The 27,733-nt window shown below is 34.5% G+C and overlaps 1 protein-coding gene across 1 annotated transcript; it reads right to left on the bottom strand.

Moving 5' to 3' along the window:
- Nucleotides 1-902: 902 nt before the first annotated feature.
- LOC127544824 (uncharacterized) lies at nucleotides 903-27,357 on the bottom strand. The gene is made up of 7 exons (XM_051971674.1): nucleotides 27,299-27,357; nucleotides 25,274-25,406; nucleotides 21,414-21,571; nucleotides 19,758-19,800; nucleotides 14,674-14,860; nucleotides 8,920-9,055; nucleotides 903-1,210 (listed from the first exon to the last, which is right to left on the bottom strand). Exons 1-7 carry the CDS (start codon nucleotides 27,355-27,357, stop codon nucleotides 1,111-1,113), a joined length of 816 nt encoding a protein of 271 aa, XP_051827634.1. The 3' UTR covers nucleotides 903-1,110.
- Nucleotides 27,358-27,733: the final 376 nt, after the last annotated feature.

The raw sequence follows: 27,733 nt of genomic DNA, 5'->3' as shown, positions 1-27,733 counted from the left end.
ATTTTGCCAGCTTATACTAGGGATGTTCCCAACCCCTGTAAGTAGGTAGTTAAAAAAATGTTTGTTGAATTGAATTGAGAGAACTTTCCTGGAAAGGCTTATCTTTATATCTTTAATCAAAATAAGGTTCCCCCCACTCTTTATGAACTATTTTTTTGGTACAGATGGAGGCATTAAGATTCATCTTGCCTAGTAGTGTGAATCGGCATAGGGGCAAAAGCACCAATAATAACTAGCATTTACATATCACCCATTATATATCCACCATTGTGCTGGGCACTTTACAGATTTTATTTCATTTGATCTTCACAACAATCTCCTGAGGTAGATGCTATTATTATCATCTCCATTTTTCAGATGAGGAAACTGAGGCAAAAAGAGATTTAAGTAACTTGCAGCTATTGAGTATCTGAGGCCAGATTTTAACTTAGACTCAGGTCTTCCAGAGTCTAGGCCTAGCACTCTGTTCAATGTATTACTTAGCTGCCTCAACCTATACATATTGACTATTCAGCTTTTTCATATATTAGTGGTGTGCTATAAGCAAATAACTTAACTTTAAGATAATACTTTTCTACCTACCTTTCATATGTGAGAATATGAATTTTGTGGGGGAAAAAAGCATTTCATAAATGGAAAAAAACCAACAATAACCAGTATGTAAATGTGAATTATACCACCAGGATACAAGGAAGGCCTATAATCTAGTTAATTATGAATTGATCTATCCAGATACTCTTGGTCAAAATAATTTTATTTTATTTGCTCTTAATATTTTAAATTAAATCAATTTCCTACTTCATGAGATTGTAGCAAATGGTGACGTGATGAGTTCTATGTGTTTTGCATACCATAACTTGAGAAAAAAGCAGAGTATCACAAACTCCAAAAGAAAGTTGGAGTAAAACAAAAAGTTCACTTTTATTTCAATGTCACTTAATACAAAGAATAGAAAGGATCATAATATTTTATTTAGATTGATAAGAATTTTAGTTTGAAATGTTTCATTACCTATGGTAATAAAATCATAATAATGCTACATTTTTCTTGCTTCTGCATTAACTGATAATTAGCAAGCAGATTATGCTACCTTGAGAACTATGATTTCCTTTACATTCTGGTTTCCTCCAAAGGTCGGTTGATAAAGTCTTCAATAGCTTGTTGCAAAGGGAGCCATTTTCGAATAGAAGCTTTCAGAGCTGTAATCCATCTACAAAAAGGAATTACAAAAGTTATTGAATAGAGTTTCATATGTAGAAGGGAAGTGACATGGATAAAAATTGATTTTTAAAAACTGGTTCACTAGGTTGTTTAATTTAGGTATCCAGTACTAGCTTTTAGTAAATCTCTTATAACAGGAGTGATCTCAGAAAGCACTGGCCATATCCTAGTATACAGGCAAAAAAGCAAATCATGGCTATTTCTAAATGCAAGACAGTTTATCAAATACATCCACAGTTACATGTGGTACCCAAAATTGATAGCATAAGCCCTTTGAGTTTTCAACAACAACAACAACAACAACAAAACCTTTCCCTAATCACCCAAACAAAAAGATATAAAAATTCATACATGTCCTCAGAGATATTGTACTGCTATAGCCACTATATATATATTTGCCAAGAATGTCCCATCTGACTCTTCTTCTTGCTACCACTCTACCCTAATTCCATGCTAGGATGGAGCTGTCATTAATATCAGCAATATTTGTATTGTTTGAATGAAGCCCACTTAGGAAAGAAATACCAGGGCACTCTTCTGGTTCAGATGGCAACAGCTACTTCTTGGTGAGACTTTGGAACATGTCTTCCCTATTATGATAGCATGAGCATCGATAGGGAATGAACCATTTTTGTGAACTGTGTCATAACTCAAAAATTTCTGGGACAGTTTGCTGGCCATTTTCCCTATCTTTTCTCTATTCAGAAAGTTCAGGTAACTCCCTTCCTTCCATGAGACAAGGAAAATGCTTTACTGAGTCCCGAGTTAGTTTTTTTCATGGTCATTCTTGAATGAATGGAGATATCATCATCAGCTAAATGTTATTTTTTAGAATTTTCTTTCTAGATTCTATAAAAGTAAATTATCCCTGTGCTGAGAGATTTTCTGAGTTACAGAACCTGAAAATATATACTCTTTCATTTTGTTATCTACTATATTGAGAAATTTATCAGGTCAATCAATCAAACAAAAGCATTTATTAAGTGCCTACTCTGTGGTAGGTATTGAAATAGTTTCTTATTGGTAAAATCCACTGATGGAATTTAACTGACAGTTTCTATTTTATTATTCTCTTTTCCCATCCAGAGAGACTGGAAGGCTTAGATGAAAAGGCTCTGGCTTTCTCATTAGAGTGGCTGAATAGCTCTGTCATTATTATATCAGCAACATTCACTCTGATGTTGTACAGAGAACATTGTAATCTGTCATTTGACTTGATTAGCAAGGATGTGATAAAAAGATGATGCTAACTCATTTGGCAAAAACTTTTACAGTACTAATTTAATTAATGTTCTCCCCTAGGTCTGTCTTATACATAGACAGAAGAGACAGTTTTCTATGTGGTATGATTAGAGGGATGGAAGGAAGACAAGACATCTTCACTCCTACATCATATTTCCCCATATAACTCTCTTTATCATCATATCACTTGTCTCTGGTGCCTGAAATTCCCTAACTAGAACACTCTTCTGTTGATTTAACCCATCATTTCCTGCTGAAATGTAAAGGGGCCTTACACAGAATAAGTGTTTTAAAGAAATTTATTGACTTGAATTTATTGCCCTTGAATCAGATTTAATCTTATCAGCTATTAACACCATTGTGTGAACTGGTTAATTAGCTCATTCATAATGTGGCAGAGAGTTGGGAACAGGTTTTAATACATGAGAAATACATGAGAAAAAAATACAGAAGGAACTCTGGCTCTTCAGAAAGTAGAGCAGTTAATAATTTCTTGACTTGGCTTAAGTTTATCCCTCAAAAAAGAGGAACTAATATTTTGGACTTTGTTTTGGGAAAGGAGGAATTACTTTTGAAATAGAATGGGAACTTGCTAGGAGGGAACTGTTCTAAGAATTTGTGATAAAGAATACAAGAAAAAGTATACATACTCTGACAGGAGCACTAAATTTGTGGAGAAAAGATTTAAATAAATTCAGACAAAGATTAGTTAAGATCCTTTACTGAATGTTGGCCTAAAATTCTAGGGGAAAGTAGTCCAGCAATGTTGGTATACTCTCAAGAGTGAAATTCTGAAACATTCCCATGAAGAAGAAAAAAGGAAGCAAGCTAAAGAAGCTGATGAGAATAAAGGGATGAAAAATATTACATTTGATCTTAGAATTGAAGTTTCAAAGGGAAGAAGAGAGAGAGACAGAAAGAGAGAGAAGGACAGAGAGGGCAGGGGAACAGAGCGATGAGAGAGAGAAAGAAAGAGAGAGAGAGAGAGAGAGAGAGAGAGAGAGAGAGAGAGAGAGAGAGAGAGAGAGAGAGAGAGAGAGAGAGAGAGAGAGAGAGAGAGAAGAGGAAGATGTTCTTTAGGAGCACAAATTAATCAATTAACAAATCCTTATTACGTGTCTATGAATTAATAATTTATAGAATTGTGAAATGGGATAAACATGCTTAAGATTTTTTGATGCTCACCCAGGAGAGATCATGACTGGAAACAAGGAATGGGGCTGCAATCACTGTTAAATTATACACTGAGGGTATAGAAATAAGTGGTGAAGCAGATGGTGGGGGGACAGAGAATAGAATGCTGAAGGAAAGCAGACAGAATTGAAAAAGGGATGGGGAGGGGGAAAAGCCAGATAATCATTCATATAATCAAGGATTAGAGTTAGGGATACTTGGCAGCAGGACCTGATGGAGATGAAGGAGTGCTTGGAGGAAGTGAGAGAGAAGAGTTAGAGGTTTCAGTTTATAGGACTTTTTTTTAATGGGGGACAGACTAATTCTTATCCTAGACACCTTAAGATTTGTTTATCAACAAACTCAAATGTAAACTTTTAAAATGATCATATCCATATCAAAGATATCAGCACCTTTTTTGATGTTCTGTTGGTCTGGAATTTTGGAGATATGGAATTTGTCTGGATTTTACATAGAACCAGAAACTTGACCACAATACCTAGATTCTCTCCCTAATTCAGCACATATTACTAAGATATGAATTTTGGTTAATACATGATACAATTTCTAAATCTTGCTTCTTTGATCTTTGGTACAGCTTATATATGATTTTCGGGTTCCTTTTGACAATCTTATTTTCTGCTATTGGCTATTTTTAAATTTACTGTACTGATTTGAAAGGGAGTGAGAACCAGAGCAAGATAGACTTTTAACACAGTTTGTCTATTATGTTTTAGGCACTATGCTCTGCTCAGGGCATTCAATTGCAAAGAAGGAAAGAAATAAACTCTATCCTAGAAGACCTCCTTGCAAAAGGAGGAGATAACAAGTATAGACATACACTCTGTATATAAATAGATATGTATTCTGTATATGCCATATATGGAATAAATATAAAGAGATTTAATACAAAGCAGTTAAATTCAAGATAATTTGGAAGAGAGAGAATTAGAGTTGAAGGGGCTAGGAAAGATTTTATGTAGAAAGAAGGTAGTACTTAAGATTTATCTTTAAAGAAATGAAATAAAACAAAGGTTCTTAATTCAAAATAATGTAATAATCCCAGTAGCCTCCCCATATTACTCTCTAAATTTAAAAACCCAAGTCACCTGAAGCACCAAAGTCATAGTAGGACCATCATTAACTTTTGCCAATTTTTCAAAAGCATTCTCTCCCCTCATAAGAATTAATCAGTATCAGTCTGTAGGTCCAGGATTCTTGCTCCCTTCTCATAATTTCTGATCTTATTTGACTAGTTGGGGGGGTGCCTCATTCCATTATGCCCCCAGAGGAGTACACTCAATCCTACCTAGGTCTCAATGGATCTGACCTGTTTCTACTATCCTCCCTGACTGCTCTTCATATTGTAAGTAGGTTCTCTCAATAAATCTAGCTTTCTTTATTATCTTTTGTGCTCTGTGTTTGTTTGTGCTGGACTATGGCCAGCTGAAACTTCCTACATCTGCATTAATACAGTTCTTTATAATAAATAATTCTTTGAACAACAACTAACCTGCTTATGTGGAAAAGAAACAAAGTGGAGAGACTGGAATATAGCATGTAATTAAATGTGAATAAAGACATTTATATATTGTAGAATCATGGTTCATAAAGCTAGGTATGCTCAGAAACAAATACATATATGAAATATATACACATTGCACTACACATATATATCATATGTTATTATACATGAACATGCATTTGAATACATGGTTAGGAAGATAAGAAAAGGATACAAAGAGGAATAAAGAATGTTTATACAGTTCAGTCATGAGAAAGTTGAAATGCTAAATGTTGATGTTATGATTATTCATGTTAACAGTTTGGGGAGAGAGGAGCACTAATAAAGAGACTTGTTGCATACTACTCTACCTCTGGACTGAATCTATGCACAAGAGAAAGAAAATATTATGTAATTAGATAGAAATGTATAGAAGGTTCAAATCTCAGAGGTTTTATGGAAATATTGAGAGTCTCTGCTGACAAGGTATTAGGAATGGCACTACAGATGCAATTTATCAGATTCAGCTCTATTCAACACAACAAGCACTTGTTCTATGTCTTCTCTGACTCTGTTGGCCCCAAGGGATGAAAAACAAATAACTATCTCTGTCCTCAAGTTATCTACTTACTAATGGAAAAAGGCTTCCTGAGAAGTATCTCTCCTACTCTGATTACACAAAGTGTGATCACAGTCCCTCATGTCTGTAGCTTCCTTTATATTTCAGATAGAGAGAGACATCTGGGGTCACATCCCATTACACTCTCCATGACAAACAGGAGCTGTGCCAGAACTAAGGAATGTTTAATTAGGCTTAAAACATAGATTAAGACCAGGTTGTGAAAAGCTTTAAAAATGATTAGAGAAATTTGTATTTTAACTTCTAAGCCACTGGAGTTTATCAGGATAGTAATAGATCAGATCTGAACTTAAGGAGAAGGGGAAAACCTTGAGGAAAGGAGTCCATTTAAAAGATCATTGCAATAATCTAAATTACAGTTGATAAGGGCCTCAACAAACATGGTGGTCATATGAGTCAAGAAAAGGGATCAAAGTGAGAGATATAGAGGAAAAAATGTATTGGTAATCTGGCAGCAAGATTTGGTCTGTTACGTGAGGTGTGGAAGTGAGGAGTTAGAGAACAACAAGGATGATACTAATGTTCAAAATTTGAAAAATGGGTCACCTTCAACAAAAATAGGAAGTTTTGAGTGCAGAGCCAAGATGCAAAGTAAAGGCAGGGACTCCAAGAGCTCTCTCCCAAACCTCTCCAAATACCTTTAAATAATGGCTATAAACAAATTTTAAAACTTCAGAACCTACAAAAAGAGGGAGTGGAACAATTTTCCAGCCAAAAACAACTTAGAAGATCAGCAGAAAAGATCTGTTGCACCAGTAAGGGTCTGGAAGGCAATGTCAGTGCGGGCTACACCAGGATAAATTACTGGTCAAAAGGGGATTATAAAGGTCTTTTTGCTAGCACTGAGGCAGGGCTCTATTGCTTTGTCCATATTCAGATCCAGATTATAGTGTCACAGATCCTTAGAAGAATCTTTGAAAATAGCTATGCAAAATTATAAGAGCTTGGGACATTGCATCCTCTACCCTAGAAACAGAACCCTACTTTGACAAAGAGTTAAAAACCAGGTAATAGACTGAGAAAATGAGCAAATGACAACAAAAACAAAAACAAAAAAAACCAAAAAAAAAAAGATCCTGATCATAGAAAGTTACTATAGTGCCAAGGAAGATCAAAATACACACAAGAAGAAGCTAACAAAGTCAAAGATCCTATATCCAAAGTCTCCAAGAAAAAATAAGAATTGGTTTCAGGCCATGGCAGAGCTCAAAATGGATTTTGAAAATCAAGTAAGAGAGATAGAGGGAAATTTGGGGAAAGAAATGAGAGTGATACAAAAAGAGAGAAGAATGCCTTAAAAAGCTAATTTGGCCAAGTGGGAAAGGAAGTACAAAAGTTCTTTGAGGAAGATGATTCCTTTAAAACTAGAATTGAGCAAATGGAAGCTAATGACTTTATTTAAAAAATCAAGAAACAATAAAGCAAAACAAAAAAATGAAAAAATGAAAAAAATTATTTCTCCTGGATCTGTTTTCCAGGCTATTTGTTTTTCTAATGAGATTGTGATGCAAGATTGGAGTTCAGAGGAAAGACTGATGCTATATATATGTGGATCTGAGATAATAATTAAACTAGTCAGGCTCTGTAAGTCATTGAGAGAGAAGATAGGACAGAGCCTTGGAGAATACCTGCCATTATGGGTGTGGTACAGATGATGAAATAGCAAAGTATACTGAATGGAATTCAGAAAGGAAAGAGGAGAATCAGAAGAGACTAGGTCTGTGAACTTAATAAGGATATAAAAAGCAAACAAACAATAGGTGATGCTTTATGAAGCTTATACATATCAGCAAATATATGAGATAATGAACTAATAATCCCATAAATCAATAAATTGATATTTATATTACATAGAGATCATAGGCTTTTTAAATGATGAAACAGTAATACCCACAAACATATCTTGAGGGGTGGAGTCATTTATTTTATTGGGTTGTCCCAGGTTTGATTCTAGAGAGGATGAGACCTTGAAAACACAGGAAATTTGAAGCACCAAAGGTGAGCCTGGAGGAATGGAGGAGGGATGTGCAGAAACTAGAAAAGAGGGCAATGGCTGTTCAATAGGTTGGAAAACAACCAGGCTCTCCCGGGGCAGTCAGTATAATTGTCCAAGGCAGGCAGATGGGATTGCATCAACTCATTTGAAGAAAGGGGCTGATTGCTAGTAGACCTTCCCAAACCCCTGAGGTGTGTGTCAGCAAATGTTTAACAACTAGCTCTCCAGAAGAGAAAATGTACACATGATACACTTTTAAGTTTAATCTATATTAAAATTTTTTCTACCACTTTTTTAGGTCTATTAAAAATATAAATCAAATCCTTATTTGGGATATGTGTCAATTTCTGAGATGAAAATACTTTGAAAACATCAGAATCAGCTTGGCTTTAACCTAGCTCTGGTTGTTGGTTGACCTGGGAACTGAAGTTTGATGTGAAACAGCAAAGAGCATACATCAGATAATTATGCTGTATAGGACAGTGACTAAAAACTGTTTATTTTCTCTTCTTCCTTCCCTTCTTCAATAGAAACAGAGCTGAAAAAAACCTCTGGCTATGTCCTATTTTACTGACCACAACTGCTAGTGGTATTTTGTAAGCCTGGTTGCCTTTTTATAAATTAGTTTGTTCTAATTTTCAGTAAACATGGAATTGCATTAGATAAAAAGATGCTTGGAGGGATGTTCTTAAGGGATCTTGTATTTCACAGACTATATATGCTAGGACCCTACAATTCTAGAGTGAGAGATTAAAAGACCTCCCTGAGTTGAATTGCACTTTTTCTTCTCATTCTCCCAAGCAGAAGTCTCTCTTAGATTTCTCCTAAGAATGAGATATTAGAAAATGCTGCTACTGAGGGTGTGAAAACAGATCCCAGATGCTAAATTCTTCCCTTGTAATCCAAACAAAAGGGAAAGTTAGGGGAGCACAAACACTCTTGCTTCATAGCAACACTTTGTGTTCTTCTTTTTGAAAAGACTTTGCAAGAGAGTTGGATAAGAAGTCGTTGAAAGAGGGAAAGAAAGTAATTTGGACTAAGAGGGAAAAGGCACATATGAAGATGTAGAGCCAATAGAGCTAAAAATCAGATAATAGTATGAATGGGAAGATACCTATCAGACTAGCAGGTAAGAAGACTTACCGTTTATTTTCCGTTTCATTCTCTGCACAGAAGTAAAAAGTCTTAAACTCTTCAGATGGTGGATTAAGTTCAATAACAGATTGCTTGAGACTAAGGACCTGTTCACTCACACTATACCCCTGAAGGTAGAGCCCACCTAAGGAGAATGAAAGGAAAAAAGAAAGTTTAAAAAGGAGATAAGTAAAACAAAAATGGAGAGAAAATGTAGCGAATACCACAGAGCTAGAGAAATTTAGAGCTTACATTCAGAAAAAAATCTGGCTTCTTCATTTTACAGAGAAAACTGACACCTAGAGAGGTGAGGTGACTTGTTTAAAGTCACACATTTAGTGGTAAATTCATGACTTGAATCTAAATACTGAGTCCTAACTTGATGATCTTTCTACTACAAGCTATACAGTGAATATTTCATTTCTATTCAATGAATACTGATAACCTATTTTTTTAAAAAGAGCATGTGTTTCAGATTCCCAAAGAAGGACACCTCTAAAACTATAGCATAGGCAATAATTAAATAAGGTTTTCATATTTTCAAAAGATTGCTACTTAATAAAAATAAGAATTACGGAACTGTTCACAATCCAGACAGTTTTTGAGTTTCAAGTGCATGCAAAACATATTTAAAATATTAAAATTGTAAGGCATCTGTTTAACATTATGTGGATGATTTGATAAAGTTAAAAAAGAGCTGATATGGATTTTAAAATAGAAATCTTTTCTCATGTGCCATGAACCTAAGAAGTTATAATAAAACAACAGAAACCCAAACCAAACAATAGAAAGCATTGGTGAGGCCTAAGTTCAGATGGAACTATATCTACGAGGTATAGTAGATTGGTAAATTCATGAATCAAAAATTTTTATTTACATTATATGTAAAATTCAGTGTTTACAACTTTTTAAAAAATTATTTATCTAATGATGAAGACTGAAGCATTTGTAGTCCTGCCCATAGGCTTCTGGGAACAAAGACATAGATCAGTGAAGGCAGGTCATTTATATTTAAAATTAAGCTTGGGAAAAGGAAGAACTATAGGAAAGGGACACATAATAATTAGCTTACAATATTTGGAATTCTATCCCATAGAAGAGTTATTAGACTTTTTCTACTTAGCCCACAAAATGGGAATTATAAAATGGCTGATTTCAGTTCAAAGTAAGAGAAACTTTTCTAACTTGTCCAAATGTGAGATGTCACATCAGTAGTAACTTCTCTTTCTTTTAAAGTTATTTAAGCAGAGGATCAATAAAAATTTGTTGGGAAAGTTTTTAGGGAGGATTCCTCTTAGTTTGGATGAGAAGACATATGGGGTTTCTTCTTATTTTGAGATTTTGTGATTCTATATTACTTGGCCAATATTTTGCTTCCTTTTTAAGGAAAAAAGGAAAGTTCTCTTTTTACCAAAAGATACTGCTATCAAAACAGTTTTAATATCGAATTCTTGCTAATTGCTAGCAATGTGATCACAGGCTTTCATCTTCTTTCCTAAGCCCCAAGTTTCTCATGTGCAAAGCAAGGAAAAGTAGGTGCATTTAGTACCTAGCTCATATGATTTTTCATGAAGATGAAATAAGGTAATGTACTTTGCAAATCTCATGGAAGTATAAAAATGTCAGTTATTATTAATATTACTGATCAGCATCAGGACATTGCCACTATAATAAGTCTGGACTTATTAATTAAAACATATTGCACAATGAAATAAATGGTGGAAACTGCCACAGAGAATTGTAGAAATTCAGCTTCTTCTAGATACCTAGAAAAAACCTACTCTATAACAAAACCCCATACTATAAATATGGATTTTCATTAGGGAAAGAATTATTTTTCCATAATCACTTTGACAGAATGTTGGTCCTTAAATATTTAAGGATAACATTTTAAATAATTGTCATCTTACAAGTATTTGTAATTTCTAAATATAGAGATCTAGTAAATATTAAGATGTGGGAATAGGACATAGCACTATATTTACTGCCATTTCATTCTTTTAATCTTGTCTATAGGGTTCAAATTAAAATAGTTTAAGGACAAGTTATTATCCTGTTAAGTATTCTTTTTTTTATGTTCTATAGACAGGTACATAAATAATCAGTCTTATAGCTGAATAAAAATATTAGGATACAAACCCATCCTTTATAGGCTCAACAAAAGCATCACTGGTACAATTCAAGTAGCAGACAGTAGAATGGGGATAATATGCACCCCAACTTGTTCCCATTAGATTTTTATTTCTTCCACAGGGTCCTGTACTTGAAAAGCATTTCATTTCTTGTAGTCTGGAGATTATGAATATTTAGTATGATGCCATCTATTTAAAATATTATTGTTGAGTTTTTATGAATCAACACTCTTCAATGGATCCATAGGTCACAATGGATCAGTAGATTATCATGGGCTACATTTTGATTTAATAAGTGTACAGTTCCTATAGACTTGATTGGTTGAATTCTCCAGGATACTTTAAAATTTGTATTTGTAGTATGGAGATTTGTAGTCTGTCAGCTAAAATTACATATTAGCTCCTCTGCTATCAAGTAAAATCTGGATGTCAGGTAGATTATAAATGGTTACATTTTGCAATGATATATCATATACAGTTCTTATCACTTTAAAGTCTGGGTGCTTTAAAGATAACCTTTCTTTCAATTTCTAGTGGTAATGAGGACCATTAACAAACAAAATCATATGATCCAATCTTTTGTTTGATGTTTCTTTGTTGCTATATTGTTGCCTAAGTAGATTTCCAATAGAAGATCTTTTGATTCCATTCTTGGAATAAAATCACTTCATAGATTCTTTCTCATAATACATCATGCTCACTAATATTTGGAAAATACAATGTCATATACTTTATTAGCCACAATTTTTTCTTGGTGAAACAAGGTGCTTGATAATATCTTCTTGTTCCAAAATATGGTGTGGGTATTTCAACATTTATTATGTACTCCAAAAATGTCTATCAATATTCTTCCTTTTTTTTTTTTAAATGGAGGAGTGTTAATTTATCTATAATTACTTTGTGGTGATGGGCCCTACACTTCATGAATATTGCACAAGTTTTTGTCAGGAGACTTTTCAAACATATTATAGTCTCTCTTATAGTTCCCAAAGTATATATTACAATTGGTACTGAAGAATTTTAAATTACTTTAAACATATATTTCTAATTCACTAGGAATCCGTTTAGAATACCAGTGTCTTAACATATTTAGCTACAGCTTTCTCTTTGATTTCTTTATACTTGTGTCTGATGTGGAGAATATTATTATTGTTATTCTATTTTTTTTGTCATTTCTATGCTGGTCATACTGCCAATGTCCTAGGACAAGCTGCTATCCCATTTCACAAAAATATTAATGTTTGGGGAATCATTGCTCCTTTCGATAGAATAATTGCTACTTGTATTTGAATAAAAATAATGGATGTAAAGTCATCTTCTGTAGGCTCACGCTTTGGAATAACTCTAATGGTAGACAAGATGACAGGGATAATTTATACCTCAGCCTATTCCCACGTAGTTTTGATTACTTCTGTCCAATCATTATGTTTCAGAAAATTGGAGATTACATGTATTTAGTATAATATCTATTAAAATGTTGTTCTTAAATTTTTATGTATCATGATTATGTCTGTGATAATAGCACACTCTTTTTTTCTCCTTATAGGAACTAAGTTTTTTTTTTTTTTTTATTGTGCCTTACTATGAAATAAATGGGATTGGTTTATAATCAGATAATTGAACCAGATGATTATCTCCAAAATTCAAATTATACCTTATATAGTGAATTGAGTAGTTCACATTTTTGTAATTTAAAAAAAGGAGTCTATGCTGGAAACTTCTTTTGAGGGTCTTTATACTAAATTTGCAATTGCATGTTAAGAAATTAATTGAATCCAGTCTTGTATCTTGTTTAGATTAACAAGTAACCATCTTTCCCCCAAACCTTCATCCTCATCATTTGTATCACATTGTATTATTGTTTTATCTTATATTCTCTACTCTTTCTTCCTCATCTTTTTAAATGGAAGATTTTAAAAGTTAACAGAAATCTATTTTCTCTCTCCCTTAGCTTTCCACCACTAAAAAATAAAAGAAAAATTCCTTATAACAAATATGCAGTCAAACAAAACTAATTCCCTCATTTTTTGGTAGTCAAAAAATATGCATTCTGCACCATAAATTCCTCATCTTTCTGTCAAGATATGGATACCATGTTTTATCAAAGTTTTTTTTTTTTTTGGCATTCAAGACGGTCATTATGTTAATCAAATTCCTACAGATTTTTGTTTGTGTTCACAATGCTGTTATTGTATAAATTGTTCTCTCAGTTCTGCACATTTGGTTCTTCTGCAGTTTGCAAAGTTATTCAAAACTGTTTGGTTTTATAATATTGATGATATAATATAGTATAAATTGTTCTTCTAATTCTGCTTACTTCCCTCTATAGCAATTTTTACAAGCTTTTCTGTGGCTTTTAAAAATCATGTATTTCCTTGTTACTGCACAATAATATTCCAACATATTCTTATAATAAAATTTGTTCAGACATTTCCCAGTTGATAGGCATATTTTTAGTTTCAGATTTTTGGCACAAAAAAAAGAGTTGCTTACTTTTTGCAATAGAGGACCTTTTTTCTTTTTCTTGATCTCTTTGGATATAGGCCTGTTAGTGGCATATCTGGGTTAAAGGGCAAGCACAGTTTAGGACTTTTGATGTAAAGTTTCAGTGCTTTCCAAAATGATTGTACCCACTTACAATTCTACTGACAGTGCCCTGATGGGCCTAGTTTCTCACTACTCTGAGATCTAATTCATTTTATAAATTATCTTTACCCATTTGATGGGCATGAGATAGAACTATAGAATTACTTTAATTTGCATTTTTCTAATTATTAGTCATTTGAAGGCTGATAATATATAGTAGAGATAGCCTGGGTTTCTTCTCTTGAGAATTGCCTGTTCTTATCTACAGAACATATGTTGAGTCTTATAATATTCCTTTCTCTGCTTAAATCAAGACCCAAACTAGGTTCATTTGTAATCCTCAGAAAAAGATCTTGTTCCTCAATCTCCTGGCCAAATGTAGATTAAGGTTGTTTGTGGGATGAGAGGGAGCAGGAGGGAGGAATTTGATTTGGAATTCAAAAATTAAAAAAAAAACTGTAAAAAACATTTTAACATGCATTTGGGGGAAAATTAAACATTAAATTTTTAAAAAAAGAAGAGTGAGACCTTTTTGGAGTGGGTCTGGAAGTTCTAGGTCCTGCTTGTTAAGCTACAGCATCAGTAATGATACTGGCATTTAAACTTTGATGCCTACCAGCTGGTTATCAGATCCAAAGAATTTACTTTCTTATGTATTTAAGACATTTGGCTGAATATATTTGGGTGTTCAAAAGGTGAGTGGAAGATAGATAGTGTAACAGGAAAATCTGACTTGACCTAAGGTTACTGGTACATGTGGCCCATTCTTTTCAAATAGTGATTACCATTGTTACACGTGAATTTGTTGGTATTAAAAATAGAATCCTAGCTGAGCTTTCTTTTAGATACAAAATCTCACTGGTTTCCATTTTAAAATTTCGAGAAGAATAGTTTGGAACTACTATTATATATAATGATTTTAACTCAAAAAATTGTTCAAGATAGGAAGAGAGGCTTATAGGATTTTATATTTTATATATATATATATTTAATCTATATCAATTCAATCATTTAAAATTGCTCTTGAATGATCTGGAGTACCTACCTGTGGCCTGAGTGGAGCGAATGCTGGCATAGAAATACAGACAACCATCTTTCAGAATGCAGTAATATTGGACCCAAACATCCTGATCCCTATCCAGCTGGTGTAGAAGACCTAGACACTCTGGATTCTTGATGGCCAAGGGTGGAAGATTGCTGTTGTGAAGTGTTACATCTATCCAGACATGATTCTGTATATTTGACACAAAGGAATAATTTAAGATATAAAACTGGATATTAAGATATTAAAGCCAGAAAAAAATCATAAACTCGTACATTGGAAAGAACTTTAGTTATCATTAGGCTATTATTGTTCAATTAATTTTAGTTGAGTCTAATGCTTCATGACACTATTTGGAGTTTTCTTGGCAGATAGAAGTGGTTTGATATTTTCTTTTCAGCTTATTTTATAGATGAGAAAATTGAGGGAAATAGGGTAAAATGATATGACTAGGGTCACACACATAGCATGATGTTTTTAGTGATGTTGTTAAATGCCTTCAATGAGGACAAAAGTGGCATCAAGGTAAATTGAAAGTAAATTATGCTGACAGTAAATTATTTAACTTGAAAAGGCTACAAGCTAAAACTAAAGTGGAAGGAGAGTTGATATTAGACTTGCAGATGATAAATGTACATAATATATCCCTCAAGACCGAGATGTAACAAAGTATGAATCAACTCTCTGCTACAATAAACAGAAGTTCTCCACCAGTCAGTACTACACCATTCATATGTGAACCATTGTTCCATTATATGTGAATATGTTATAATGTGAGCCATTATAACAAATGGAGAAATTTTGAATGCTGTGGATAAATTAGTAATATAGTTATTACTTTCACTTCTTAGGGGTGGGGCACTCTGCCCCTTCAATCTGGAAAATATGTATAATTTTTTTGGTTTTTCCTTTCTACCAGAGAAGAAATATGAATTTTTTTTTCTTTTATGGGATGCCTTCAGTACCTTACTGTAAAATTTGGATTGATAATATAAATATTTTACATATATTTTGTGCATTTTTGAATTTTTAAACTTTTTTAGTCTTGTCTACTGGCTTTTGCATATCATCTGTGACTTCAGTAATTGTCCCTTACTTCCATTTCCATTTAATTTCTTATAATTGAATGCATAACACCAAAACCTCAGTGGGGAAAATCATGATGTGGGAGGAATAACTATATACTTTCCAGAGATTTATACAAATGATGAAGCCGACACAATGGACAGTATAGCACTGCCATCACAAGAAACTGAATTGATTCCATTTGAATTGTTTTAGGAATATTTTGAAGAGGTCTTTTCTTGAGCCAAATAGCCAAATATTCAAATTCTATTACAGTGAACACAACGCCAATGAATTGGCCACTTTGTTCAAATGCCAAACATAATGTTTGCCTAAAAGACTATTTTACAGAGAACTCATACAAGGCAAGTGCTCACAAGGAGAAGTGATACCAGGATGTTTTCAAGGTCTCTTTGGAGAACTTTGGAATCAATTGTGAAACATGAAACACACTGACACAAGATTGCCCATATCAAAGAAAGTGCTGTGCTCTATGAGTCACACAGAATTGCAATAACTCAAAACAAAAACAAAAGTGAGAGTTGCAATTTTAGAACCATCTCCACTCCAATTGTTCATATAGACTATTTGTGCCTAATTTGTGATGTAGCCTTCTAAGTTCATATTTGATTTGTAGTCACAACCTGTCACATTGTACCTGGACCTCAATCTAGTAATGTCATTTTAGTTCTCCTTGAGAATAAAGGACAACAATCAACCCCAAGTGTGCCAGTGAACTCTGGAAGTTATCTTCCTTACTTCAGTCAGACCCAGCACTTTATTGACTTTGGATTACATACTGCCAAAGAAGAATTCTGCTTTAGGCAAAGAAGTTATGCTTGAAAAACCAGTCTCACTCATATTTATGGCTCTCTTGACCTACTGACTCCCTGACTTTGGATCATGACTACGAATCCCTTTTTCGACCCTGCAGTAGTCCTTGGACTTATTTTCCTTGTGCACTCTGGTTTGAGAGTATCCTTTATAACCTTTTGATCATGACTCAGTGGTATTCTTTCCCTAGGAGATGTCTTTTCTTGCTCTGTTCATTGCCTCCTACTCTCTGGAAATGATTATCTTTTTTGTCTACAGAAAAGATAAGGCTTCTAAAAAAATTTGAAATCAGAACCATTTTTCTTCCTCTGTTTTATGGGGAAGAATTCATTTTTCCTTAGCTCTCTTAGGGTGATGGGCCTTGCATTTCATTAATGTTGTGCAGGTTCTTGTTAGGTTACTTTCCAAATCTTTTGCAATCCTTTATAGTTATCAATGTGTATATTATGGCAGGTATTATGGCAGCAATTCAAACTTCTAGTTATTCAAGTGGAAATCTCTGTCTGATAGTCTGCTATTGAGTAGCCCAGACATCTCCCAGCCCCAAACCAAGAAAGCTTCTTTCTTAGAGAACAATAAAATTCCCTTTTGCCACAGATTTCTGGTTTGCCGCATTGGACCTGCAAGGACCAGAGAGGATTCCCCACCCCAATTCTCAAACCTCATCACAACTGCCATTAATCTCATCACTTGCATCTCATATGAGTCATCTGGTTTTGAGATGAAGGAGGATGTTCCATTTTAGGAGCTTGGATTGGGGAATGGAGTTCCAGGGTTTTGTCTCTGATCTGACCTACTCTTTTTAGTATACTTTCCTGCCTGGCACAGAATAAGGGTTTAATAAATGCTCACTGAAAGAAGGTAAAAATGATGACTCATTGTTAGTTTTCCGTCTTTGTTTTTTGATTTCCTCTTTACTTTTGATATACTAGTACAAAAAAAAAAGTCAGGGAAAAGTGCTTGTATTTAAAAAATATGAACTAGAATTTTACTGGGAGTATGTATGCTTATTTATTAAGTCCTTGTGATGAGGGGGGGCCCTGAAACTCTCTCTCTGAAACTACTTCAAGGAGAAAGTTTCCTTGAACCCTGCCTCTATAAAGGACCCCGCCTGAGGGAAACAGGACAAACAGCTTCATTCTGTTATCCTAAGAGATGGATACCACCTCCATTGATAACACTCACTACTGATTAAACTTCCCATTGAGGTGGAGGTTAGTCCAGAGACACTCATTCAATTCCAAGATTCCTTATTCTGATTCCGGTTCAAACTGCACTCAATCCCCATCAAGAGCAACCCCCAGCTTCTAGCCATAAAATGAGCCAACTTAGGCTCAGTCCTTGCAGAGGACCTAATATGCCATGCCAAGGAACCTCCCTCTCTCTCCCTCTTTCTCTCTCTCTCTCTCTCTTTTGCATAAGCTATAACCCTCTGCCAGCTGAAATGATCTTCTCTTTCAGCTTTACCTCCTCTTTATTTCTATCTTACCTATTTCCCTAACAAGGCTTTCTACTTCCCTGTCAGGATTTTTCCACTAGAAACTTTACTTTTCTGTCAGGAACTTGTTGGCAAGGTCCTGTACATTTATTCCAAGTAGAGAACATATTCCAAAATACTAAAGCTCATTAGAGTGATGTGCTGGAAATATATTAGAGTACTGAGTGATGAAATTGTTGTGTCACAGTTCCCTTTTATTGTCTTGACTCAGTATCCCTAATTGTTATGCCTCGGTTTCCCTTAATTGTTCTGCCTTAATCCTCCTGGTTGCAACACTACCCTTCCCTCTTAATCATTAGAAGTGATATAATTTAGGGCTGGCTATGCTAAGATTATAAATTATAAATGTTTGATCCAGATAAGGAGAAAGACCTTCTATCTTAGACATCATGACCCAGCTCTTCCCTACTTATCAGAATATCTAGTGTCTCCCCCGACCCTATCAGAACCAGATTGATAGTCCATCCTCCTCTCAGTGCTCTGACTCCACCCCTGCCTCAGTCTACCTGAGCTTGGAACTACATGTATATATGTCATTGAGAACTCATATTCGCTGCTGGATTCTTAGAGACGATAATCTCATTCAGCCCTGGGACTAAACCATGGATCCATTTGGTCCCAGCACAATCTCTTACTCTCAAATAAAATGTTAAAAACTCCATAATCTTTAACTTGCCTCAGTTTCTCTGGCATTACAAAATGAAGCATAGGATCTTCATGTAATTTTTTAAAAATGAAGATTATAGGATTCTAAGCAGTGAATTCAACCACAAACCTCCAAAACCTTCTTGAAAATTAGAAAACATGTATGTAGGGCAAAATTTTTAATGGAAGAAACTATTTATCCCAAAGCTTTCTGCTAATATTGTTGGGTTTTTTTTAAACCATTTTAAAAGTTTTTTTTTCCCCCTAGAAAATTAAAAATACCCATTAGGACTTTTTCAGTTTCATATCCAAAGCAGAATAATTATAGATAATGATAAATGAGAGCTCTTCCCTCTGAAATCCAATAAGTATTAAACTGATTTATTTTAGTTCAAAATGCAACAATGCACATGGGAAGCCATCACCAAAACTCTCTCAGGGATTTAAATAGCAATCCTGACTTCTGGTTATTCTTCTGTCTTTTGGTTTACAGGTCAAATGCAATTACAACACTGTTCCAATGTTGGATAAGGGAGTTTGGGAGGAAATAAGCATCTGAAACAGATGGACTAAGAACAGAAAGCCTGAAAGTCTAAGAGGCTCCCCCGGGCTTATTATATCAAAACCCTATTGCTAACAGGGTTACTCTAAATAGCTCTTGGACATTTGTCTGGAAACCTCTGTAAGGATAATCCATACTTTTTCATTAGGAGGGAGAATGGGAGTTGGTCCAATGTACTTAGCATGAGGGACTGCCATTCCACACTTTTCTGCAGATACCATCTAGGTTTCTGGGAAGTATAAAATGTACATAACTAATATGAAAAGAGAACTTCAGGAAGGCAATTCCCCTATAGAATCTGTTGACCTAACATTTTCTTTCAAATCTTTTATAATAATGTCATTAGCCACAAAGTTGACTACATGATATGTCAATGAATTTTCTTTTTGTACTTCTAAAAAAACCCAAAGAAACCCCCCAAAACAAAAAAAAAAAACAAACAATAACAAAATAAAGGCTGAGATAATTGTCAAAAGCTATTACCTGACAGACAGGATGTGCAGCTTTGTTCATTGCTTCCAGCCACCTGAAACAGAATAAGACAAAAGAAGTTTTTCTTTAAAAGTATTGAGTAAAATTTTCCACTTACAGCAATGCATCACTGTGGCAAAAAAAAAAAAAAAAAAAAAAAAAAAAAAAAAAGTGACCATGGATTTTTTCTTTTCTTTTCTTTTCTTTTCTTTTTTTTTTTTTTTGCCTTTTACAAAAAATTTCACTTTATTTTTCCCCTTTTGTTCTTGTCTTCTCTTTCCTGTCTTCCCTGCCCTTTATATTTAGAAAGTAAGCAAAAAAGCAAAACAAAACAAAAAAAAATCTATTACAAATGTACACCATTAAAACAAATCCCTGCATTGTTGTCTCTCTACCTCTCTGTCTCACAGAGTGGAAGTAGATAACATGTTTCATTATGGGAATCCCTTGGTACTGTGATTGTAACTACAGGTCCTTAAAGCCAGTAGCAGCAGGGTTTATGCTTTGCCAGATTGCACAAAGTAGAATGCCTCTGAGTATTCTTATAGGGACATATACATGTGTATATGTAATAAGGTCAGGGGGATGGGTCTAGTCACAAGCGATGAGTTTTTTTGTTTTTGTTTTTGTTTTTTCCCCATCCACAGTACTTCAAGGACAAAGTGAATAAGGGATTATAATTGGTATCCATGTGGTGACCCATCAAACTGAAAAAATTATGAATGCTGCAACTATGTAATGAAGTTGAAGATTCTGTTAATTTTGCTGAAATTCATTATTCAAACAGAGTAAGTGTTTCAAGTAATGAAAGAGCTTGAGTTAAGATTTGAAAGAAACTAGGGATTATACAAATGGGAGGTTACGAGGGAAAGCCTTCTAAACATAGGGAAGATCTAGGGCAAAGGCACACAGATAGGGATGGTCAGACTGTGCAGGGAGCACAATAATGGGTTTTAAAAGATAAGAAGGGAGCATGTTGTGAAGAGCTCCGACTGCCAAACAAAGGAGCATATATCTGAATCTAGAGGTAGTAGGAAGCCATTGCAATTTATTGGAGGAAGCCATTGGAATTTATTGACTAAAGGGATGACATGGCAGATGCATACTTTAGGAAAATCACTTAGGCAGCTTGTTTGGAGGATGAATTGGAGTGCTGAGTCAGGAAGTCCAATTAGAAAGCTGATACAATAGTCCAGACAGAGGTGATAAGGGCTTAAACTGGGTAAAATCTAAATGATGGAAAGCTGGAGCATCAGTTCTATTGAATGAGATTTAAAGAATGTGAGCCAGCAAGTCATTATCATCTTAAATATCTATTCTGAAAGAAAAAAAGGGGAAAAATTATAGTACACAAGTTTCCAGGCCTTATATTGGGACAAATTTCCTGCTTCTTATAATTCCTATTTATTTATTTCCTATCCCCTGAACTAGAATACACACACACACACACACACACACACACACACACATACACGTCAGGAATTGAGAGAGAGAAAGAGACAGAGACACAACCAGAGAAGAGAGATAGTGGCAGAGACAGACAGAGGCACAGAGACAACCAGAGATTGAAAAGATAGAAAAGATAGATAGAGACAGAGAAAGGAGAGAAAGAAGAGAAAGAGAAAGATTCAGACAAAGAGAAATGAATGAGTGAAATGAATTGATTACCTTTTCATTTCTTGGTTTGAAGTGGCACAGAGGCAAAAAGTTCTGGTTCCAGATTGAGGTACACATTTAAACACAAACGGTTTGCCCAAGCTACTGTCAATTCCAACTTCTGCACCTTCTAACTTTGTTACTTCCAGTGGCCGACATTTTCCTTCCTCCTATAATCAATACAGCAAAAATGGAATAGCAGGATTTGTTGTTATTCAGTCATTTCAGTCATGTCTGACTCTTCATGATCCCATTTGGAGTTTTTTGGGAAAGATACTGGAATAGTTCACCATTTCCTTCTCCAGCTCATTTTACAGATGAGGAAACTCATGTAAACAGAGTAAACTGACTTGTCCAGAGTCACACTGTATTTGAATTTAGGTCTTCCTAACTCTAGACCATGTATTCTATTCACTGTATCACCTAGCTGTCCTGAGTAGCAGGATACTTTGAAGTTAAGAAATTAAGAATTAAGGAAACATAAAATCACAGAATTTCAGGCCTGGAAAGAACTTCAGAGCCAACTAGTCTAACCCTACTAAACTGAAAAGGGACTCCCATTGTGAAATTTCCACTAAGTAGTCAATAGTTTTTGCTGAAAGGCTTCAATTGACAGGGAGATCATTACCTCCCAAGGTTGTCCATTCTCCTTTTAACTTTACAGATTTTTCCTTTTATATTGAGCCTAAATTTGTCGGTAGATAAGTCAATCACATTGTCTATACCTCACTATATTTATCTGTAACATAGGGGGATTGAACTTAGCTTTCTCTCAGAAACATGTAAAGGGCCATTTTGTAATACTATTATTAAATATTTTCTTGGTAGAAAAATACAACATTAAAGGTTGTCTTAATAATATAAAAGAACTATACAAACTAAGGTACTATAAATAATTAATAAATATTTATTTTTATTTTGATTCAATCTTCAATAACCTGACCATTTTTTCTGGTATACATTTTATATTTTCTTTTGCAAGTCTATATCAATAAGAGTCTTTAGAAGGAAAGTATCATAAGAATTTTAGAATGTAGAATGTCTATTGCTTATGTATCCAAGGATGCTTCATACATGTGATCTAATTAAGTTTAAATATATACATATTATAATCATGATATAGATAATATTTATACATAGAGCATACTATTTCAATGTAGCTATTTTATTCAATTATGAATGCATAGGCAAGATTCTTCTAGTACTTTTGGTCTTCAATTCATCAATTGGTTGTATTTCAAAAATTTATTTGTAAGTCAGTTGTTTGTAACTTAAAAGTTTTCTCCATAGAATTAACATCATACATGTTATTTAGGAATCCAGACTACGCTACAATAATTTAACTCTTAATAGTAATGTTTCCAATTAAAAATAGTTGTTAGAAACTATTTTTACAAATTATTGCAACATATACATTATTGCAAAATACATAATGTTGCCATCATCATTGCAAATACATATAAAATGCTTTGTATTTTATTGAACATTTAGGGATCGGCAACCTTGCTAGATAGAGAACTATAGTGGAAAAGATACCCAACTCAGAAAATCTTATGTAAGTATTGCTTATTAGTTAAGTGATTTGAAGTAAGCTAGTTCATTTCTTAGGGATTTAGTAATCTCATTTGTAAAATGAGAGGATTAGGCTCAATTATCTCTAAAGATATATGCAATTATGAAAGCCAATGTTTTTGGAGCCATCATTTATCCTTTTAGAATTAGCTATAAGATAGTTCAAAGAACTTTAAGTTAGGAATTAGGAGACCTGGGTTGCATTTATAGCTCAGTCACTTAAAGGCTGCATGACTTTGGGCAAGTCATTTAAGGAAAAAGAAAGAGAAGAAGCATTTTTAAGCATAAACTATGTGCCAGATGACTTCATAATAACCTTGTGAGGTAGCTCCTATTATTACTACCCCATTGTACAATTGAGGAAACTGAGGCAGAGAGAGGTTGTAAGCTTGACTGCAAATCTTGATAAAATTGTTGGGCATCTGGGAAAGGAAATGTTGATCACCAAGAGCCAATTGGCTTCATAAAGAACAGATCCCATCAGTTTTTTTCTTTCAACTTTTGTTGCAAGGAAAGGTTTGCTGGTCAAACTTTTGTTTAAAAACAGATTTTGCCAGATTAATCTTATTTCCTTTTATTTGTTTATTTAAAATAGGGTTATTGGTTTGGTCAATCAGGTGATGGCTATAGCTAGAATTCATCTAGATTTTAACAATTCATTTATCACAATCTCTTTTGCTATTCTTGCCTAGCCCATTTATCTCCATTTTTCAACAATAGTATAATTAGAGGAAGAAAGACTGAATTACTAGATAAAACAACAACCCTATTTATGATTCAATTTTAATTTGTATATTGTTTTTCAGTGGAGTACTCCAGGATTCTGCACTTTATTACTTAAAAAGTCAGTGACAAAGATAAACTGTATATCATATGCTTCTAATTTTCTGATGATACACAGCAGAGAGAGAATACATTTACTGAAAGCCAGCATTCAAAATGATTTCAATGTTAGGACATACCTAATCATAATAAAATTAATAACATACATTTGAAATGACTTTTTTTTTGTTTTATGAAGTGCTACTGCTTGTGATATTCGATACTCTTTCTCCATATGATTTTACAAATTGGAGTTGCCTTTGGCTACCATATCCCATAACCAAAGTCATCTTGGAAGAAAATGGTTCATATCAACAATGATGTTCCTCCATCATTTGGCTTGCTGTGTGGTTGTGAACATTTTTATAACTGCTTGTTGTTTAGCTTCTTTCTCTAGTGTTGAATACTGTACACATTTGGTTTATACAAAACATATACAACATAGGTAGAAGGTAATCTGAATTGGAAACATGAATAAAAGGAAAGAGTGAAGGAAGAAAGCATTTATTAAAAATTACTATGTATCAGGTACTGTGCTAAGGGCTAGAGATAAAAAAATAGTTAGTTGTTATCCTTTGTTCTTGAAGAGGACCAAAATGACATCACTGTCTTAGAATCAAGTTACAATGTGTTCTACTGGGGCTGATCAGCATTGGTAGAATGCTCTACCAATGTCATGAAGAAATAGTCCACATGAACATTTGGTCTGGATTCTCTAACTTTATACATCTCGTGTTTCTTTTGAACTACTATAATTCTGCTTAGCTCATAGAACATAGAACATTTTCTGAAAAGAACACACCATATCGGGTGGTCTGTGCCAGTGTCGTCCACATCATGCAATCAGTTCTAAAGTTAAGAGAGACCTTGAGAGTTTCTTCGTATTTTTTTTCTGACCACCACAGAAATACTTGCTCTGTGCGAGTTCTCCATTGGAGTTGCTCTTGGCAGTAGAGTTTGAATATTTGGCAGTTTAGTTTGAGTAATGACTTCAGTATCTGATATCTTATCCTGCCACATGATCTTCAGAGTCTTCCTTAGATAATTTAAATGGAAGCACTTCAGATTCCTGGGATGGTGCAGAAATATTGTCCAAGTTTTATAGGCATACAACAATGAGGTCAGCACAATGGTTATATAAACCTTCATTTTGGGAGTCAGTCTAATAGCTCTTCTCTTCCACATTTTCTTATAGAACCTCTCAAACACTGAGCTAGCTTTGGCAATATGTGTATCAACCTCATTCTCAATGTGTACATCCCTGGAAAGTATACTGCCAAAGAAAGCTAACTTATCCAGAGCATTCAAAACTTTTCCATTTGTTATAACTTGTAGTTTTACGCACAGACGATGTAATGCTTGTTGATGGAGTACCTGTGTTTTCTGGATGTTAACTGTTGGTCAAAATTAGCACAAGCAGCAGAGAATTGATCCATACTTTGTTGCATCTTACATCTGCAAACAAAAAAGTCACACACCAACATTTCTTCCACTTTAGTTTTGGTTTGTAGTCTTTTCAAGCAGAAGAATTTGTCATCAGTAAGGTAGCTGACTTTGATATGATGTTTGTCCTCATTGTAGGAGTTTGACAACATGGCTGAAAATATCATGCTAAAAACACGGGAGCAAGTACACATCCTTATATTATTGACTGGAAAAAGGCAAGAGTATTGTCCATTATTTGAAACCCAGGTAAACATGCCATCGTGAAATTGATATACAACTCTGATGGGCTTTTTCTGGACAACCAAATTTTGGCATAATTTTCTATAAGTCCTGATAAATGATAGTAGCAAAGGCTTTGGTCACATCTATAAACACTGTTTACAGACCTATTCTGTTCGTGGCATTTCTCCTGTAGTTGTCAGGCAGCAAATACCATATCAACTGTTCCTTGGCCCTTCCTGAAGCCACACTGGTTCTCAGGTAGAGTACTATCTTTCAAGTGAAGGATCAGCCTATTAAGGATACTAGTAAGAATCCTACCAGCAATGTCTAAGAAAGATTCCTCCTCCCCACCTCATTATTATCATAGGACAAGCTATTCCCTTTACCTTTATAGAGATGAACAATGGAGACATTCTTGAACTCCTGGGGAATAACCCTCTCTTGCCTTGTAACCCAGAAAATTTAAGTCAGCTTTTGTATGAGCAATGGATCCATCCATACATACACATTTTAAAATTTGCAGCTGAAGTATAATCAGTACCAGGTGCTTTGCAACACAATAGCAGCTCAATGACATTCAAAATTCTTGTATTGCTTCTCTCGATCACCATGTCAGTGATTCTTTTTGAATTCTCTGTAAGATAGTTTTTTTTGACAAATACACATTTTAAATTTGAATAATATAGCCAGCCCAGTGGAATTGTGTAGAATTGTAGTAGAGTTTGAATGCTTGCCAGTTTAGCTTGAGAAAGGACATCAGTGTCTCATACCTTATTTTACCAAGTGATCTTCAGAATCTTCAAATGGATATCGTTGAGGAAATATATAAATGGAAAATAAATTGAAATCATTGTGTAGTAAGAGTGAGAAATAAAAAAAGGGAAAGCTAAAGGAGATACCCATGGAATTTTCAATGACTCAAAAAAGCAAAAAGAAAACCTTTAGTGTATTGAGTAGATCCTTATAAGATTTACAGGAGGACTTAAACAAGAATTGCATAGGATGAGAAGACTTTGCTGGAAAGTGTAGATGAGATCATTGATCCATTGAAATACTGAAATGTTGTGCATGGATGTGCATAGATGCTCAGCAGAAAAGAGCAGTTCAAAGTTTTTGCCTGCTTGAGGGGTGTGTGTGTGTGTGTGTGTGTGTGTGTGTGTGTGTGTGTAGCACATGCATGCAGTCCTTTTGAGGATTAAACCTAGTATTTAGCATGTAAAGAAGAAATCTTTTAGGCCTTTCCCACCCTATAAGTATTCTGTGCCCATCAACCAAATGTTTAGCCATTGTTAGTACTATATTTTTACACTTTGGAGGGAAATTCTTTTCAGAATCAGCAATGAAGTCTATGGAATCAAGACTGAGCAGCCAGTCTTACTTTCAGAGATCTCTCAGGTTCTCTGGAACCTGGACAGAGATTTTGGGATTTTTCCTGTTCAGATAAATACTATGGATTTAAGAATTCTGCAAGTGGTTTATTTATTTGATTATACTTTTATCAAGAAAATAATTTATTTACCAGTAGTGAATTCATTCTGGCTTAACTTCATGAAGTCATGATGATTACTCCTGGTCTTCGAGGTTCTAGGACACTGAGAGGTTTTAGATTTTTCTCTTTTCTACTGCCATTGATGCAACTTCACATTGTTGGATGCTGTTGAGTAGCTGCCCATTTCCATTTAACCACTCAACATCAATTAGTCTTTACAAAAGAGTATTTCCTTCACAGATATAACAAATATTTCCCCTAATACTTGGGAGAAGTGACACACTCTTTTCTCTATATCAACTTGTTTTTTAGAAGGGTGATAAACTCATTTTAGCATAATTCATACATCATGTTCCCACAAAGTTTATGTCCATGGGTGGTATTGCTGCTGGATGAGTCTGTCATTGTTACTGTTGGACTGGATTCTGAAGATTACTTTTTGCTCCTTAGATCAATGAAGCTATACAAACTTCAAAGGCAGACACTAAAATGCCACAATATTATAGCACTGCTCCAGACTTTTTGAAATTCACAGCATCAGAAGCTCTATATCTTTCACTTGGACAGAAAAGAACAAACACAGAGGTCAAGAATCCAGGTCCTTTAATTGGCCACAAAGTCTAAATTGGGAGTAGTCAAGGACACTCCCCTTATAACTTGGTCGGGAGTGAAAGGATGCTCCATGATTCTACAAGAGAATGAAGTTAGAATGTATACTTTCTCCAGCAGTCACTCAATCCCCTTACTACCAGAACCTTTCCAGCACAAATACAAAGTGTAT

Source organism: Antechinus flavipes, chromosome 1 (genome assembly GCF_016432865.1).
Source record: "Antechinus flavipes isolate AdamAnt ecotype Samford, QLD, Australia chromosome 1, AdamAnt_v2, whole genome shotgun sequence".
Lineage (NCBI taxonomy): Eukaryota > Metazoa > Chordata > Mammalia > Dasyuromorphia > Dasyuridae > Antechinus > Antechinus flavipes.
Note: the sequence above shows the minus strand (reverse complement) of the source record. Positions and strands in the feature narration are given on the sequence as shown.

What these genes read in the sequence shown, in the direction of transcription:
- LOC127544824 (XM_051971674.1), bottom strand. Translation starts at nt 27,357, where the DNA reads ATGACAGACTCATCCAGCAGCAATACCACCCATGGACATAAACTTTGT. An exon ending in CTAAAGTGGAAGAAATGTTG is followed by an intron (nt 21,572 to 25,273) that starts GTGTGTGACTTT and finishes TATTGATTATAG; the next exon opens with GAGGAAGGAAAATGTCGGCC. An exon ending in TCGCTCCACTCAGGCCACAG is followed by an intron (nt 9,056 to 14,673) that starts GTAGGTACTCCA and finishes CATTCTCCTTAG; the next exon opens with GTGGGCTCTACCTTCAGGGG.